The sequence below is a fragment of the Prinia subflava genome, chromosome 2 (genome assembly GCF_021018805.1).
Source record: "Prinia subflava isolate CZ2003 ecotype Zambia chromosome 2, Cam_Psub_1.2, whole genome shotgun sequence".
Taxonomy (NCBI): Eukaryota; Metazoa; Chordata; class Aves; order Passeriformes; family Cisticolidae; genus Prinia; species Prinia subflava.
The window spans coordinates 6987934-7004885 of record NC_086248.1 but is presented as its reverse complement, the minus strand read 5'-3'; the positions used below and the strand labels follow the sequence as shown (position 1 = coordinate 7004885).

The 16952-nt window shown below is 44.7% G+C and overlaps 1 protein-coding gene across 6 annotated transcripts in view; it reads right to left on the bottom strand.

Moving 5' to 3' along the window:
• The window catches only part of ITSN2 (intersectin 2), an 81177-nt gene that overhangs the window by 2140 nt on the left and 62085 nt on the right, over positions 1-16952 (bottom strand). For 5 of the 6 annotated variants that reach the window (XM_063424181.1, XM_063424197.1, XM_063424191.1 and 2 more), the window contains 10 exons: positions 7131-7252; positions 6186-6292; positions 5383-5566; positions 4702-4800; positions 4375-4542; positions 3349-3561; positions 1759-1880; positions 1136-1218; positions 903-986; positions 448-621 (listed from right to left, as the gene is read on the bottom strand). In XM_063424181.1, the coding sequence (XP_063280251.1) occupies positions 448-621; positions 903-986; positions 1136-1218; positions 1759-1880; positions 3349-3561; positions 4375-4542; positions 4702-4800; positions 5383-5566; positions 6186-6292; positions 7131-7252 (1356 nt within the window). Of the gene's footprint in view, positions 1-447; positions 622-902; positions 987-1135; positions 1219-1758; positions 1881-3348; positions 3562-4374; positions 4543-4701; positions 4801-5382; positions 5567-6185; positions 6293-7130; positions 7253-11604; positions 15188-16952 lie in introns of those variants that run through there. The other variant, XM_063424204.1, reaches the window with a different exon arrangement.

Here is a 16952-nt window from a genome sequence, read left to right as displayed (position 1 = left end):
CCTGCAAACCTGCAATAATTGACTGTGTGTCAGAGCCCTGAAAAAGCACTTAACCTTTTAGAGAATATGAGAAGCAACCCACTGCCAAAAACGTGCTCAGTTTCCAGGCAACAAGAAAGCTGATCAAGCTGTTGCTGTGAAAATATAACCCAGGGCCTTATTTCTGAGCACCTATCGTGAATAGAATTTCTGCTTTCAGCTTGTCTGTCTCCTCAGTCTGACAAGAAAATAATTCTGTGTCTGATACAGAAGCCAGACTGGGATCAAATCTCACTGCCTGCAGTTACTGGCTCTGGCAGGCTATTAAACCTCCTGAGTACTGAGGCATTGTTTTCATCCAACATTTCTCAGGCAGCAGTCAGACCTACAGGCTCTTGAAACTGCTGCTGAGGAACTGGGCACCTCAGCTAACAAAAAAGCATTCTTTGCCTAAATATTCACACTTACCATCGGGTGAGAACTGATCCCTGTCAAACATGGTGATACACAGGACATCCTGGTACAGATCCTTGATGAAAAACTGGCAGTTGAAGTTCCACTTGGGATTCAGGGTGTCCTGCAGGGTCCTTGTAGTGTAGCTCTGTGAGCCCATGCTGATCTCACAGTATGGGTTGCTTTTCCCTAAACACAGAACAAGGAGTGAAACCCCTCTGCAGTGCAGAACTGGCCCCTCCACCTGGACACACATCAATGCTGCTGCCAGAAAGTGTGGATCAGGAAATCCCTACATCCCAGAGAGCACAGAGCTCGTTCTTCACTCGATCCTCTGAAGCTAAAGAATGACTGTGTCATACAGAAACTGCAGACACACCACAGCGTTTTATAAATGACCAACTCCTCTCAGCAAGCCTTTCCAAATGGTACAGGAATAAAAGTGCTCTCAGACTGTTTCCCTCACTCACCATTGGGCTTACAAGCCTTTAGTTCCGTTGCTTCAATCACATGCACCATCAAGCGTCCTATTCCTGAGGTTTTCTGTGAACGAGCTGGGAACAAAGAGGTCAGAAATAAACAGATTGGTTGGAACTGTAAGAACTGGCAGTAGATCTGAAGAAAGAGACACTGGCATCCTCCAGGAAATGCCCTGCCCCTGTATCCAGGTGAATGAGAGGGAAATACAGAACTCAGTGGGTACCTTGGTAAGCCTTTTCACGTTTCTTCTTCTCTGTTTCAATGTATTGCTCTGACGCCGCTTTGATTTTCTGGACCCAGGCAGTCCTGCAAAGAGCAATCCCTACAGTCAGGGTCATCCCACAGGCAGCAAAATCTTCAGTGACTCTGATCTACTCTCTTTCCCCATTCCCCCTCCCTAAGTTTTAGAGGCATCATGAATCAAGTCAGTTCATGGACTAAGGCAATGGAGTTTTTGGATTTACTCTCATGCCACATTCCAAATCAGCCTAAATAAATGGATGTGGAGCTGCTGTTTTGTTAAAAACTGCTGGGTCACATTAAAGACTCCCCAGGACTGGGGAAGAGTCCTATGGAATGCTGGATTTTGCAGCCTTAAACTGTTCTTCAATACAACTGAAACATCAAGGAGCAGCAGATGTGGCTGGATGCCACTGCAAGAGCTGCTGCAGAAGCAGAACAAAATCAGAGAAAACTTCTCATTCAAATGAGAGTCAAGTGAGTTTATTTCCTGACCAAGAGACATCTCTGTTCCTGAGCTCAGAGCCGCTGTGTCTGCTCACTGGAAACACAGCCTGCAGCTTCACTGAGCAAGTTTAAGCTCAGATTTGCATTTTCACTACTCACCGCTCGTTAATGTTGTCAGTTTTAAGTGTGTAAACTCTGTCAATGTGTGATATGTGAAAAACTGGCTCATCGCTTGAAGGGTCTGTGGGCAGCTTCACAAGGACTTCATTAAGGAAAACCGGCTGAAAGAAAAGCAGATGTCACTGTGGCAGCATCACCCTGTGACAACAGGCAGAAACTAAAAGCATGTTTAAATACACTGTGTTACTGCAGGAAAATGCAAGTCATAGGACACAGGACAAACAAATCACCATGTAAAGGATGCAAGAAAGGGCAGAGAGAAAAACCACTCTGGCGATTCACCCCATTCTGTTTTCCTAGGCAAAGAGCTTTGTGAAAGGGGCAGGGGTGTGCTAGCAGAGCTGCAGTGTGGAACTCGAAAATCCTCTCCTCCTGAGAGGAATCTCTCAGGTTCTCTGTGGGACAGCAGCCCTGATACTTAAACTTATGTCTCCAGTTTCAGAATTTTGAGAACACACACTGTGTGGGCACCGAGACTAAAATTTTGCACCTTCTACTGTTTTATGAAGGACAGGAATTTTCTTGTGGATGCAGGAACCTGTGCAAACTGAAGTCAAGGCTGTCTTGGGTTATGTAACAAAAAAAAGTGTATTTAATTTCATCTGTTGAAAGCAGTTGGGGAGATGTTTTCTTAATCTCTTGTAACTCCAGGGGGGAGGGGTGTGGACGCCTTCTGATCATAGGGCAGCTGCTAAAACCACGTGGGGCAGTGTTTGTTATCTCTTTCACCACTGTCCACCCTCAGGGGGTATCTTCTGTTATTGGGCCATTGAGGCTCACCAGTGACATGACACATTACATCATCCCATGGTGAGATGCTCCGCCCAGGGAGAGGGGAGCCAATTGTTTCTAAAAAGATAAAAAATGAGATGTAAGAACACCAAGCAGCCTGTTTTCCACTGGATTCCCGGAGGAAGACCGGACCCATCTTGCTATCACTCAAACCTTTTCTACAGGATCATCTCTACTCCACAGAACAACAACTGTTACTCCAGGAGGATTTATTTGGACTGCTTCCAACACCCTGACCAACAGGGTGTCAGGTCATATCTCTGACTCTGTCAGGGTTTTCTAGGACTTTTGTTTGTTTACTTGTTTGGGTTTTTTTGTACTACCGCATTTGTATTTTCAATATTCCTAGTAAAGAACTGTTATTCCTATTCCCATATTTTAGCCTGAAAGCCCCTAATTTCAAAACTATAATTATTTGAGGGGGAGAGGGTTAACATTTTTCATTCCAAGGGGAGCTCCAAATTTCCCTGACAGATACCTGTCTTTCCAAACCAAGACAAAGGCTCCTGCTTCTGAACATCCCACTCAGCTGTTCAGGCATGATGCTACTTCTGCCCCTTCCCCCGAGAGCAGACAGAAGTGTTTGTTAAAGCAAGATGCAGAAGCCTGTCCTTTTCCAGGTACTAAGCCAATGTCATTTGTGCAAGTTGTCTGCCAGAATGTGCTCATGTGACAGCAAAAGAGGCCACAGAGCTAATCCCAGGGGGAGAGCAGCATTCCTCGTCAAAGCCAGAACCCACTGTACCAACAAACCATGGGGCACCTTGACTCACTCACCATTTTGTACATTTTGAACTGGGAGTTGCATTTGGGGCTGAACAGTTTATCGGATCCAGAAGACACAAACTGTTTAACCATGTAGGTGAGCAGCAGGAAGTCGTTGAAGAGGAATCCATACAGCTCCTTACTGCTCTTGGCCTTGTAGAGCTTCCCACTGTGCAGGAGCTTCCGTGGTCCCAAGCAGTTTGTGAGGGAGTTGAACACGGGTTGCTGGGAAGAGACAAAACCCATTAGCAGCAGCAAGCCTGTGCAGACATCAGCTCCTGCTCCTCTTCACCGTGGAGAAGTGACCAAGCTGCTGAAAATGTTTTTCTGTTTTGTTTAATGAATTCCATTATAAATGAAGAGAAGGGAACTGTTCTGTGATCAGCCATGGCCACAGCACAACTCCCACCTCAGAGCAGATTTAAGCTTTACCAAGAACACACAGAGGGATGACCAGAGGGAGGCATTTACTGCTTCTGTGTTGCCCAAAAGCTGTGTTTAAGCAGAGGCTGCCCAGGCTGCAGTCAGGTCACCTCTTACAGGTGATGGAACCAGGACACACATTCCAGGACCATCAAGCCCTGGTTCCTTACGCAGTGGAGAACTGTCACACACAGCTCAGTTTGAAAGCTTTCCTGAAAGGTACAGGAGCCTGAATACCACACATCCTTGAGGACCTGGCACTGAGGGCTGCTGTTCCCTTCCTGCTTGAAGGAAAACCATGGGAAACACACAGTGAAATCCCCCACAGTAACACCTGACTTAGCCCAGTGGCAGCCTGATCAGCATGATGTTTTATGGTCTAAATGGTACTAGTTTTTAAGCCAATAAATCAAGATTTCTTTGCCACTACAGTCATGCAAAAACAATGGTTCATCACATTATGGCTGTGAGAAGAATTCAGTAAAATCTTTCCTGCCTAGAGCTCAGCAGTGGATCATGTTCCAGTAAGGGATGTGAGCAAGGACTCCCATTGCCTCCCCAGCCTTGCTGAAATGACTGAAAAGCCTCAGCCCTGCAGGGCATCAGTGCAGGTACCTCAGCAAGGCCTTCACACTGGACGTGGGCCTGGATCCATTCCAGCCTGTCCGAGTTCTCCTTCTCACGCACGCCCTCGTTCACCTGGGAGCACAGCTCCTCTGCCCGCTCCAGCGCCAGCCGCAGGTTACTGTGATCCGGGTGGTTCTCTGGAGTGTTCTCCAGAATCTGGCGTGGATCAAAGAGGGGAGAAAACAAGATAAAAACAGAGGTAAGCACAGGTGCCTCTCAGAGAAATCCCCATAAAGGAACAAGCCTTATCTTGGCTTTTGCTGTGGAGATCAAACTCAAAGCATTCACCTACAAAACCTCACTTGGGGTACTCACACTCTTTATGAGCAGAGGGTAGCGCGTGATCCTTTGCATGGGTTTCAGGAGGAAGCTGGAGAGGGGCATTCCTTTGCAGCGAGAGTCCAGGGCAAGTTTCTGTGGTGCAACCCAGAGATTTAGCAGAGACATTGCATTAGTCATCACAAAACAGTTGCATCACTGGCACTGAATACCGAAAATTCTCTGATCAGATTCATTTTCCAGGCATGCCAAGAGATGATGGATTTTTTCAGTAAGCAACCACTACTTGTATCTAGAACAAACAGGAAGGCTGGCAATGTCATTGCACCCAGATGCTTTGCCAGCATAAATCACAGGGTCATTGCTCATGCAGAATCCTTACATTCAAAACTGTTCCAGCTTTTACTTTGACACCACAGGCTCCACTCATGTTGAAAAAGAACAAAGCAATGAAAGAAACAAATGCCTGATGTCAACTGTTCTGACAATTTTCCTTTCATTTATGGCCTAAGTAAATTAGCTAGAGAGAAAGACAATGTTATAAATAAAGAGCCCACATAGTGTTAGCCATGGTCACCACGTAAATACACCTTGGGAGCTTCCTAGCTATTTTTGCAGGATTTTACTCTTCTGGGTTGTTTTGATGTGGTCAATGCTGGTTAGACGGGCTCCTGTCTTGAGGAAAGGAGAAGGCACAAAAGCTGCTGAATCAGATACCTTTAGGTAGTCTTTGAAGTCAGCATCCTCGTCAGTTTTCTGCTGCAGCAGGGACGCTCCATTGAGCTGGCAGCTGCAGAAGCGGATGTAGGCCTGCATGTGGGACAGCTCGGCTGCCAGGATGTCCCCGATCATCTGCACCGGCATCTTCTCGCCTCCGGTCTTCTTACGCACCCGCAGGGCCCTGCGGACCACGAAAGGGATCAGCACCCAGCTCTGCTGCCCAGCCTGCGAGGCCTAAATCCTCCTCTGAAAGGACACAAACCTGGCAGGTGGATTCCCCTACTCAGCACAGGCCCTGCCAGGGTGCCGGAGTCCTGCCTGAAACCCCAGGAAGTCACCGACACAACACCCTGAGCTGAACAATCTCCCTGACGGGGGCTGGGGGAACTGGGACTCTCCTTTGAGGTTTCTGTGACAATCAGCATCAATCTCTATGTTCAACCAGCATCCCATTCAGTTAACTACTAGCCACTGTATCCTTCTAAAGATTATTTTTAGACAATAAAAGGTTGCTTTGCAGAAAACTGGGAAGAAAAGCTCCCATGCATATACTTTTGTGTAGGGACTGTTTCTAAGGTATTACTGCAAAGGTACATTTGTTCTTGCTGTTTATTTCTCCCTCTCCTTTATTACAGCTCCTTTTGAAGCAGTCTGACTGCATTTAGCTGTTCTGAATGTAAGCACGCACCAGAAATAATCAGCAAGGACAGAAATATTGACTGTAAACTCAGAAAACGTCCTGGGGAAAGAACAACAGAATAGTGGAAAGGAAAATGTATGACTGCAGGTTCAGTACTCACTTCAGTAACTTTGTATTTGACATGATGAGTTCCTTCCAGTTAACAAAGATCAGCCCCATTTCTCCTTCAGTGAGACAGCCTGAATCAGCCATTGGTTTCTGGAAAACCTGCAGCCAAAAAATGAGCAATTCTTCAGAGAACAGAAACAGCTCAGCCTCTTGCTTAGCCCAGCAGTGACTTTTTTTGACTGCTCAGTGTCTAATTTCTCAGCAGTTAAAAACAATTCCTTATTAGCACTTGTGACAGTGTTTCCCCTGAGCGTGTGGCCCCATTCTGACACCGGCATCAGCACTTGCAAAGCCAGGACAAGCCCTGGGAGCTGCGGGCTGACAGCTCAGCAGAAGAGCATTCCTGCCATCGCAGAGTCAATCACTGCACAAATTACACTCAGGCACTGCTCCTCTCCTCTGACCCGACTCAGGGTCACCCTGTGTGCAGAACCACAGCTGCTCCCAGGGCCCTCAGCACCTCATCTCTGGGGAGCAGAGCACCCCGTGACTCAGCTGTTTAACATCTGCCAATTCACCACACCACTGCTCCATACAGAGAGGCCGAGTTGGACACCCAAGAGCACTTGCCCTGCCCTGCCAAGGGAGGTGGTCTTGCTCTCAGAAATAAAACTGGGGAGAAGGCAGGGGATAAGTTTTTATGGTGATTCTACAGCTTTGTGCAGCTCTGCTTGACAGCTGGGCCCAGCCCATCATCTTTTTACTGAGCCCGAACACCTAAGAACAGGATTTGGAAACAGGAAGGTCTTTGTAAGCTGATGGGTTTCACAAAGTGATGCTTTTGCCTGGTGACCAACCACATACCATTCACTGGAAAGGGAGGTGCCCACACACCTTTCTTCCTCTGTCATCTCATAATTCATAAAAATCCCTTTATTGTTATTAATCAGTATTGAGGTGTTCTTCCAAATGCATTTTCACACCCAAGACATCTCACCTCTACGACGAGCTGCAGATCGTCCATGTACCTTTCTTCTGTCTGAATGAGCTCGTGAATGTAGCCCTGCCTTTTCCTTTCCATGGGCTGCATGGTGTCAAGGCTCTGGAGATCAGCACACCCTGCAGGAAGCAAGTCAGGAGTTTAGATCCCTCTCAAGTCATCAGATCTGATAAATTATCAAAATTGCACCAGCATTCAGCTGTCTGTGGCTCAGACTATACAGGCACTGGTAAAGCCTCTCCACAGCAGCATCGAGTTTCAAGATCAAGTGGTGTAGCAATCAACCCCCTCCCTTCTTTCTGTTGCTTTTCAGTCTATCACCTTTTTATTTCTTCGAACAACCCTTGTACTGTGATGCAGAATAAGAGTTCCTGACTTCTTGCCACTCCATTTGTCTCAAGACTTTTCTCATCTCTTCTGCCACACTGAAACTGTGATTTTCCCTTACCTTGTCTTTTTAGACTTGATGACGTTACAGGTCTTTTCCAACCTTACTGATTCTATGATTCTAAATTGTCTTTTGTGAGATGAAATAATAGAAAATGTGGCTGGTCCTGACTTAGGACATTGCACCTTTAATCTCCACCCCATTTCTGAAGTTCTCTGCCTCAGTTATTAATTTATGATACAAACCACCACTACAGATTTGTAAAGATGTAACATTTAACATTGTAGTTGTGTAACTTCACAGCTGCACAACTTCTTCTCTTTCTTTTCGTCAAAATGAGCAGGAAATATATTGAATTATTTTTATGCATCAAGGATGAAAAATCAAAACCATGCACAGGAACACACCAACAGTCAATGACACAAACGCCAAGGTTCTGTCAGAACATGCAGCCCCTGCAGCTTCACACGACTCTGTCTCTACTGGATGTTAGTAAACAAGACAACAGTGTTCAAACTTTAGTAACCAAACCAAAAACTGGTAAAACCAGAGTGCAGAATGTGTTTAGCTAGGTAAAGGAGAGCACAGAATGTCAATCTTATCCCCCTGTCAGCCATCACACAGCAGAGTATTGCAAAGCAGCAGGGTGGGGGAAAAAGAAAAAACAAAAGAACAATTACAGAGCGTTTGAGAACATCCATCTATGGCTGGATGTGATGGCACCGGACTGCAGCACCAGGTGAACGGTGGGCTTTGCAGGAGAGCAGAAAGGACATCGCAGGGACTCTCCTAGGTCCGGCAGTTCTAGAGGAACAATACTTCATGAAGGTTTACAGGAGCTGAGAGAGGCAGAATGACCTACAGCAGAAGGGCTGCGTCTCCCTTGTCACCCTGACACTCCTGGCACAAAACGATGCGACTATTCACTGCCAAGGTATAGATCTGCTCATGGGAAAGCGAGGTAGTAATAAATTGGAGGGGAAAAACCAAGAAACACTAAACGTTAGGCTGAACTTGATGTGACAGTGGCCTAATGGGAACCTCACAGGCTCCAAGCTTCCGGCTACACCAGCATCAGGGTGCTCTGAAAGAGCAACTGTCAGCAGAAGAGAAACTCTTGCCAAGTGAAATTTTAGGACACCATAACAAGGAAACCCTTTGAAGAACACAAAGAAGTGAAACAAAGCAAAGACAACAGCTAGACTGAAAATCAGGACTATTCTGTTCTGTTTTGCACCCTAAGGAGGATCACAGATCTTAAGCTATCTGACAAGGTTTGAAAAAACACCACTTTTTTAGAAGAGATGAGGGATTGCAGCTCTTTTGATCACATAGAATGCTCCTTCCAGCCTTAGTTATCCCCAAAGCTACAACCAGACCAAAATTAGATGAGAAAAAGGAGTAAAGTTACAGATAAAAGTGATTCTTGCTAAGTTTGATGTCTTAGTCCATTGAGACAGTCTGTGGCCAATGTGCTACTTCTGGAGTCATGTGTCCCTCTTCAGTCTGTCCAGGACTGAGCTTAAGCCCACCTGGTTACTAAGACATGAAATTTGAGGATAATCCAAGGGCTTTCACAGTAACCAGGTATTAATTGTCCAGATTTGGAAGTCTCACCTTTGGCCAGTGGCTCCCTTTCCTACTGCAAGGTTTGCTCCTGTGACAGAAGCAGGGATGCACTGAGCCTCCTGTTGGCTTCTGTCCCAGCTGCTGGAACAACCCACACGCTGGGGTTTGGGTCTGTCTCATACTGACCACTGAAAGTTGGGGCTAAGCCTGGGAGAGAAATGGGCCTTTTTTATGCATTAAAATAATTTGGTTTATAAATTTGTTATCAGATGCAAAAATGCAGTTACATTAACTGGCTCCTTGCGTTTGGACTGTCAGGTTCTGGGATGAAGGGATGAATGCTATTTTGTATTTTATATAATTTTATTTAAACACTAGTGTTTACTACACTCCTAATTTTGATAGGTCTGATGATGCTGGCATAAAAACACATTATACAACCCCCACATTTGATTTTAGAGGGTGAATTCAGGCATTTGAGTCTGAAGGGAAAAACAAAAACTAAAACCAGAATTAACCAGCCTAACGAGTGCATTTGCCAATGTTTTTCCGAAGAGGCCACAGCAACCCATGGGCTCACTGATGCTGAAAGGGTGGAGCTTCATCTCCACCCCTTCTCCTCCCACATTGCTGTTCCTCTTTTTCCTTGCCTCATTTCTGGCTCCCTGCTCACATGCTGGCAGGAAATAAATCCCAAGGGGAGAAAAGAAAACAGCAGTTTTCTGCTGGTTTAGCAGCCAGGAATGTGCACGGAAGCAGTAAAACTGCCTTGTTTGGCAGCAGAAAGCTCATCTTGGCTTCCTTCTGGTGAAGCTTCATCCCAAGCTCCCCAGGCAGCTCAGGAAGAGCAGTGGGATTTTTGCGAGTGTCTGCAGCAAGGAATTGCAGCTCCTCCCCTGCTCTGCTGACCAAGAGGGATTCCTGTCCTCTGGAGGGGAAGCCTGCCTGTCTCTCCCTCCAGGAGCAGGCAATGCCGGGCTTTCAGACAGCCTGGGGCACAGCCTGCCCATCTCCCCCTCCAGAACATTCACCAGAGCGAGCAGGGGGTGTCTGGAACCTTGGAAACTCGGGGCACAGCAACAGAGAGATGCCTACACTGACTGTGGGGCCCTCTGGGCTAAATCCTGCTCTCTGAGCTGAGGAAGCAGCTGCCAGGGTAAAACAACCTGGAGAGCTTATAAACAGGAAATCCCAGTCTCTGAAGTTGTATTTAAAATTATACTTTCCAAATATACCTGTACAAGGAGTATTTTTTCCCTACTAACATAACTAACCCTGCATGAAAAACCGCTGAGTTTCACAGTGAAAAGATGTTCTCCTCTGCAGGAGATTCAAAACCCTGAAAAACATGGGGGGCTAAGGGAGAAAACCTTCCCAATTACTGGCAGAATACCAGACTTTTTGGGTATGAGCACATTCAAGGGGAAGAGGGACAGTCCCTGAAGAAAAGAAATCCTCCAATGAAAGGCAGATGAGTAACACCTATCACTACCTTCCCAACAGACCTCCCCACTCAATGGACAGGGGAAAATGCCATTAAAAGCTCTGAAAAGACATCTCAAGGGTCCAACAGGAGCTGAGACACTCCTCTGGAAGGATGTAGCTACACCAGATGCACTAACTGCTTTGGGTGACCAATGAAGACTATTGAGGGATAGAGAAGATATTTAGATTCAACATTAGGAAGAAATTTCTTCATGGACAGGGTTATAAAGCATTGGACCAGGCTGCCCAGGGAAGTGGTGGAGCCACCATCCCTGAAAGTGTTAAAAAACCATATTGATATGGCATTTGGGGATGTGGTTTATTGTTGCTGGGTTAATGATTGGATTTGATGTTCTTAAAGGTCTTTTCCAACCTTAATGATTCTATGATTCTATATAACCTGCTTTTTAAAAGAAAATATCTTGGTTTGTTTAGGGTTGGGTTTTTTTTGGAGGGGATTGTTTATTTCTTTTAATTGTTTGTTTGACTCTGAAGCCAGCTGACATGGTTGGGAAAAACAGGTAAGGGTTGGGGGTTTTTCCTGCCTCCATTCTTCCATAGAAGATGCCACAGAAAAGCCACATGTCCCCTTGAGGACCATGGGCATTAGCACAGACCCTTCAGTACAGCCGGAGAGCAGCTGATGGCATTGGGGACACCACCACGGCCTGGTGCAGGCTCTGCAGGCACACACAAGGCCAGCAGCTCGGGGATGCACTCCTGTCACTCCTGGAGCCCCCAGCAGCCTCTGAAACCCATGAAAGGAACTAATCCAAGAAATCTGCTACTGTGGAAAAGGCAGTTTCCATCAGGCCCTGGGAGAAATAATAAAAACTTTTATCCAATCTCCCCCAATCAGTAAACACGGGATACTGTGTTACAACAGAGGAAATTTATGAATCAATTTTCAAGAGGTAAAAAGCAAAATCAATTCACTCCATCACAGATGACACAAGGCTCATTCCAAGCTATTCAGCTGGGAAAAAAATCCTCCCCAGACAGACAAAAAACCACAAGAGACAAACTAGATCCTTTTACGTGTCCCTTTAATAAAATACATTTGCATAGTTATCTTACAACTTTGTTCAAATCCAAAGGTGAACAATTGCCTCATGCTAAGCACAGCCTGCATTTGCGTGTCTCAACAACCATCCCCACACGTGACACTCAAGCTCGGAGGGACAAGGAGGGATTTAAGGCAGCACACACCAGAACACAGCAGGTTTATTGGTTCATTACACTGAAGAGCAGCACCCTGCAGCAGCTCCCGCTGCAGGCCAGGGAGTGTCGGCATTCCTACGAGCAGACTTATTTACAGGTGTTTCCAACCCCGCCCAGGAGAACCACACAGGGATACAATCTGACACAGCACTGAGACGGCAGAAATGTTCAGTGACCAGAGGGAGACGTTTCAGATTAGTGTGCAACTTTCTGATGGAGCTTTGTGCCTTCTGCTCCTGACTGCACCATTAACCGAGCGGAGAAAGCGCTTTGGGCGCTCCCAGCCCTGAGCACCACGGGCTCCTCACACACCCAGCCCTGCCTCTGGTCCCAGTGGTGGCACAAGCCCTTCCTGCACGGATCCAGCTCTGGGTCAGGAACTAAGCTTGAGCCAAACCAGGCTTCTGCATTATGTAAACCAGACAGTTACAGAAACAGCGCTTTGGTACCCGTTCTTGTGCATTTACAGCACTGTTTGGTTCTCACCCCCAGTGACACCAGGGCCTCCATTCTCTGCTGGCCCACAGGAAACAACATTCAGCAAGTACCACACTGCAGGCAGCAGCAAACAGCCAATTTTGCTTTTCATGTTGCCTTCAGGTTTACTTTTTAGCCTTGTGTGGCTCTCAGCAACATTTATACTCTCAGCTCTTGCCTGGGAACCGTGAGTTCAACAAAGGACTCTATTTTCCACTGCCAACCTTTTTCACCCAAATAAGGGAGATTTTACTTGACTGGCTGGGTTGACCAGCTGAACTCAACTCTGTGGTCTTATATCAACGAAGGGATTGATTGCACACAACCAGAAAAAAATAGTATTTTAAAAAGTCCAATTTAAACACAACTTCCAATAGCCACACTGCTTCATTGATACAGAATATTATTTTTAAATAATCTTGCTGTAAATACATCCCTGGCATAGTCTTTTCTTTGGATGATCTGATGTGTGTATCCAGCTCTTTCTGCACCACTGTGCAGGAGAGGAGAGCTCTCAGGCAACTGTGCTGGAGCTGGCCTAGGCAGACTTTTGCAGTACAGATAAATGCTGAAGGCAGGGACTAAGTCTCTCTCAATCAGCATTATTAAGGTGTGTTTTTATTATTATTATATTTATTATTACACTTATGAGAATTTAGAGTGTACTCAGGTAATACTGAAACATGAAAAGACAGCTGTGAAAGCACAAAATGCTTCACTTCAATACTCTTCAGACTTAGAGGCAGCAGTTTCAATAATTATCAATGCTCATACCTACACAGCAACACAGGGCTACCTGTGTGAAACTTTGCCAACAATACTGTAATCTCCAAATGTATCACTAAAAAAATAAAAACAAAAGAGCAGAATGCCAGTTGGTTTTGGAAAATTCCACACAAGTATATCCTCAAATACCTCCATGAGGATGTGAAGTTGTTTTTAATTTTTCACAGACAATTAGTAGTCATCTGGCATTCAAGGAAAACTGAGTGAACATTGATTGTCAGTGTGGCTCAAATCCCACAGGTTAACAGTGCCTTTTTGCCTTTTAGAAATTACATAATTTAGAAGATCACCTAATTCTCAGACTACAGTAAGTGACTGCTCCATGCCACTGGTGCAGCACAACACATTTCAGCCTGTATTAAACAGGCTTTCCAAGACAGAAATTCAGAGAAGGCAATTCTGGGTGAGTAGTGTATTTTAGTAGAAACACTTAAAATGTGGTTTCAGAAGGAAATCAAGTCACCTGAAATACCCAAAGGATTATCTAGCACATTATTTGCCTACAGCAACATGATTTCATCCTATAACAAAATACTGGTTCAGACAAAATACATCCAGAATAAAAATCCATTTGTAGTTTTCTGTAGGCACATTGCGTAGTCCATATTGCACAGAAGACACATCTCTGATCTAAAGGGCACATATACAGTATTTGATCAAGGATATTAAATATATAACATTGGATTTTGGAGAAAGGCTTTTAAATCTCTGCAATTGGATTAACCTTTTCCTGATAGTACCTTCACAACATTCATCTATATATATATATGTCTATATAGTAAACAAACAGTTTGTTTTGTAAACATTTCTGATTGCATAAGTGACCTTTGCTGTTTCATAACCAAGTTCAGGAAACCAACTAAATTAAATACTGTGTCTAGAGATCTCTCATTGTTACAAGAGCACAGAACTATTTAATCAGAGAAGTAGTCTAAAATCCATTGAATCCTTTTATTTAAAGGGGAATCAAGGTTACAAGTTCCTCCTTCCCTTCAAACATTCTAATAAGACACGGGCAGCTCAAACTGCACTGCATTTCCAGCAGGCCAGGACTGAGGAGCACAGTTCCATCCTAAACCCAAAGGCTCTGCCCTCACTCCAGGTTCTCTTAGTGTCTCTCTCCTGGCAATACCCCTTCAGCAAGGTTACCTCTGCTTTAGGCTGCTGCTCTATTTACCAGGAGGAAGAGCAGCAGTTTCAGACAGTACTTTAAAATCTCTGCAGACCACAGCCAAACAATTCAGTACCATGAACTGTTCAATGAAGAGAAGGGGCAGGGGAAGGGCCTGGTCACACAGAGGCTGTGCGAGTACTTACTGCAGCAACTAAGCATGTTTGCCAGAACTGAAAGCAAATATGAATGCTCACAATTTAAAGGAAGGAGGCTGTTCAGGGATAGAATGTATTGAGCCAAAACAACCTGAATTCCTGCCGAACTACTACTGTGAAGGAAGAAGAAAAATTAAAATATCCTCCACTCTACACCTAATAGTTCTTTCCCCCTTTAAAAAGGGTGTGAAAAGGTTGGATGGATGTGCCAGATCTAACCCTTAGATCCTGTAGCATGACTGCAATCACAGTGACTATCAGCAGCAGACAGGTAGAGTTTGTTTCTGGACGAGCCATGAAGGCTGCCAATTTTAAAAGCTCAATATGTAGGAGATTAAATCAAGTCCATTAGAACAATAATCAATGAACATTTTAATTCTGCAAAATATGTACATTACAACATTAAAAAGAACACAAGTGCCCATTCAAAACAGCTCAGAATAACTGTGCAAATAGTGGGTCTTTGTGTGTCTGCAATCCCACCATGCAAACAATAGCTTGATATGCATGCTAATGACTACAGTTATCAATCCCAAAGGAAATACTAAAGGAAACAAGAATGAACAGCAGTGAAAGCCACACAAAGACCCACTATCCTTTCTGCTTTTACAAATCAACTGAAACTGTAGATTAGAAGAAAACCCACAAAAACCTAATTTCTTGATTGGGTCTAACGTTCAAACGAAGCAAAAGGATTGTGTCAGACACGTGAGCAGGGCTGGCCACCCTGCCTCCACGCTAGTCAAACTTGGATAGTGGGTCTCTGAGGTGCTTTCACACTGGAAGACAACATTGGGTCCTAAAAAAAACAAAAAAAAAAAAATGAAGGATAAAATGAACATAAATTTGAAGAGTGAAACATATGAATTCTATGGACAAAGACAGAACAACACCAAAAAGGTCAGAAAGGAATGATGAACATTCAACTTTCTGAAAACAGACATCACAAGCTTCCACCCTTGCAGTTTCATATTTATAAACACAGATTTAAGTACTTGTGACCAGCCATTGCTGACCCTGAAAACCCCTGCAAATCATTCATTTGAAGAAAAAGTTTTTTCCTAAGGAAAACTTCTGTCACACAGACTCCACAAAAGGTCAAGCCCTAAGGGTTTTTTTAAAGACAATGGCAAAAATCCAAGATTTCAACAAAACTACAATCTCTCCTGAGAAACTCCTTGACATTAGAAAATCAGATAAAAACTAAACTTGTAAGGAAAAATCTCATTAGAACTTATTCATATCAGCACGTAAAAATTAACCTATTCAATTCTCTTTGAGCCTGAACAAAATTAAAACCTTGCCTCTAGGCTTATGTGTCCATGGAACAGGAGGTACCACATCCCTCAGAGTCCAAGGGCTACATGGTCTGAAGAGGGACACACCTTGTGGCAATCCAGAGACTATTCCAGACTCCAGGATTACAACCTGGAAGTGTCTCAAGCCTGACTGACATTCACCAAAGAGTTTTAGAAATACAAAGTCACTACGTCACTACAAAGTAAGGGACTGATTTCATATTTGATCCTTGGTAAAAGAGGTAAAATTCTGAAGCTGTTGAGTAAAATCTTAGAATAAATCATTAATCCTCATGTGTTAAAATATCAATGTGGAACTGCAACAGGCAACACCTCAAAGCCACTGCTACCATGAACTGTTACTCCACAAAGAGAAGTTACTTCAAGAACTAGAGAACTTCAAAATGTGTTGTCCATACAGAGACACAGAAATGCACTGGCCATGAGCATGTCAGTTCAGAAGTTGTTTTTTCACTGTGAACACCCCTGAAAGAGAGTCAGCTTCATTCATCTGACAATGTGGACAGGAATTACTAAACCTCTTTTGTGCATGGAAATCAACTTCTGCAAATACAGATCCTTGTTGCAGGACTTGCCTCATGTCTCCAACATGTCACAGCTACAAGTAAGGTTTGGGGAAAAAAAAGTGAGGAAGCTCTGGAGATATTACTACAAACAACCTGAGGCCTGAGCACCTGAAGGAGTAACTGTGGTGTGTGAGGAGCTGCAGCAGTGCTGGGCTATGGAGAGCAGAGTGAACAGAAAACAGTCACTACACGTAGGTTAGAGGAGAAAGAACTGGCACAACATTCACCTGTGAGTCTCATGGGATGAGACAGCTCAGGATGAACCAGAAGCCTCTCTGCACATGCAGCACAGGAGTGCCCACCTGGCTGAGCTTCCAGCCCTCAGCAAGAATACCTCTGAGGGATGAACTGATCTCTAACATTAGAAGACATCTAGAAACCAAGTATGCAGACACAGCTGGAGCAGCTGCCTTCCCTCCTGACACTTCTCCTCTGCCCACCCCACCTTAAAAATCTCTTGGGAAGAATGGGAAAAGAACCTGGTAGATGTGTCCTTGTCAGATCCCAATAACACAGAAAACACCTGACCCCTGAGATTTACTGGACCCTTACCTGAGGGGAGAAAATCTCAACTGAAAAAGATACAAGGACAAAGCTCACCCTGGTCCCATGGAGAAGATGACAAGGCATCTCATTGGAAAAGCCAACAAATAGTAAGAGAACAGGTTTCTAAATGCAA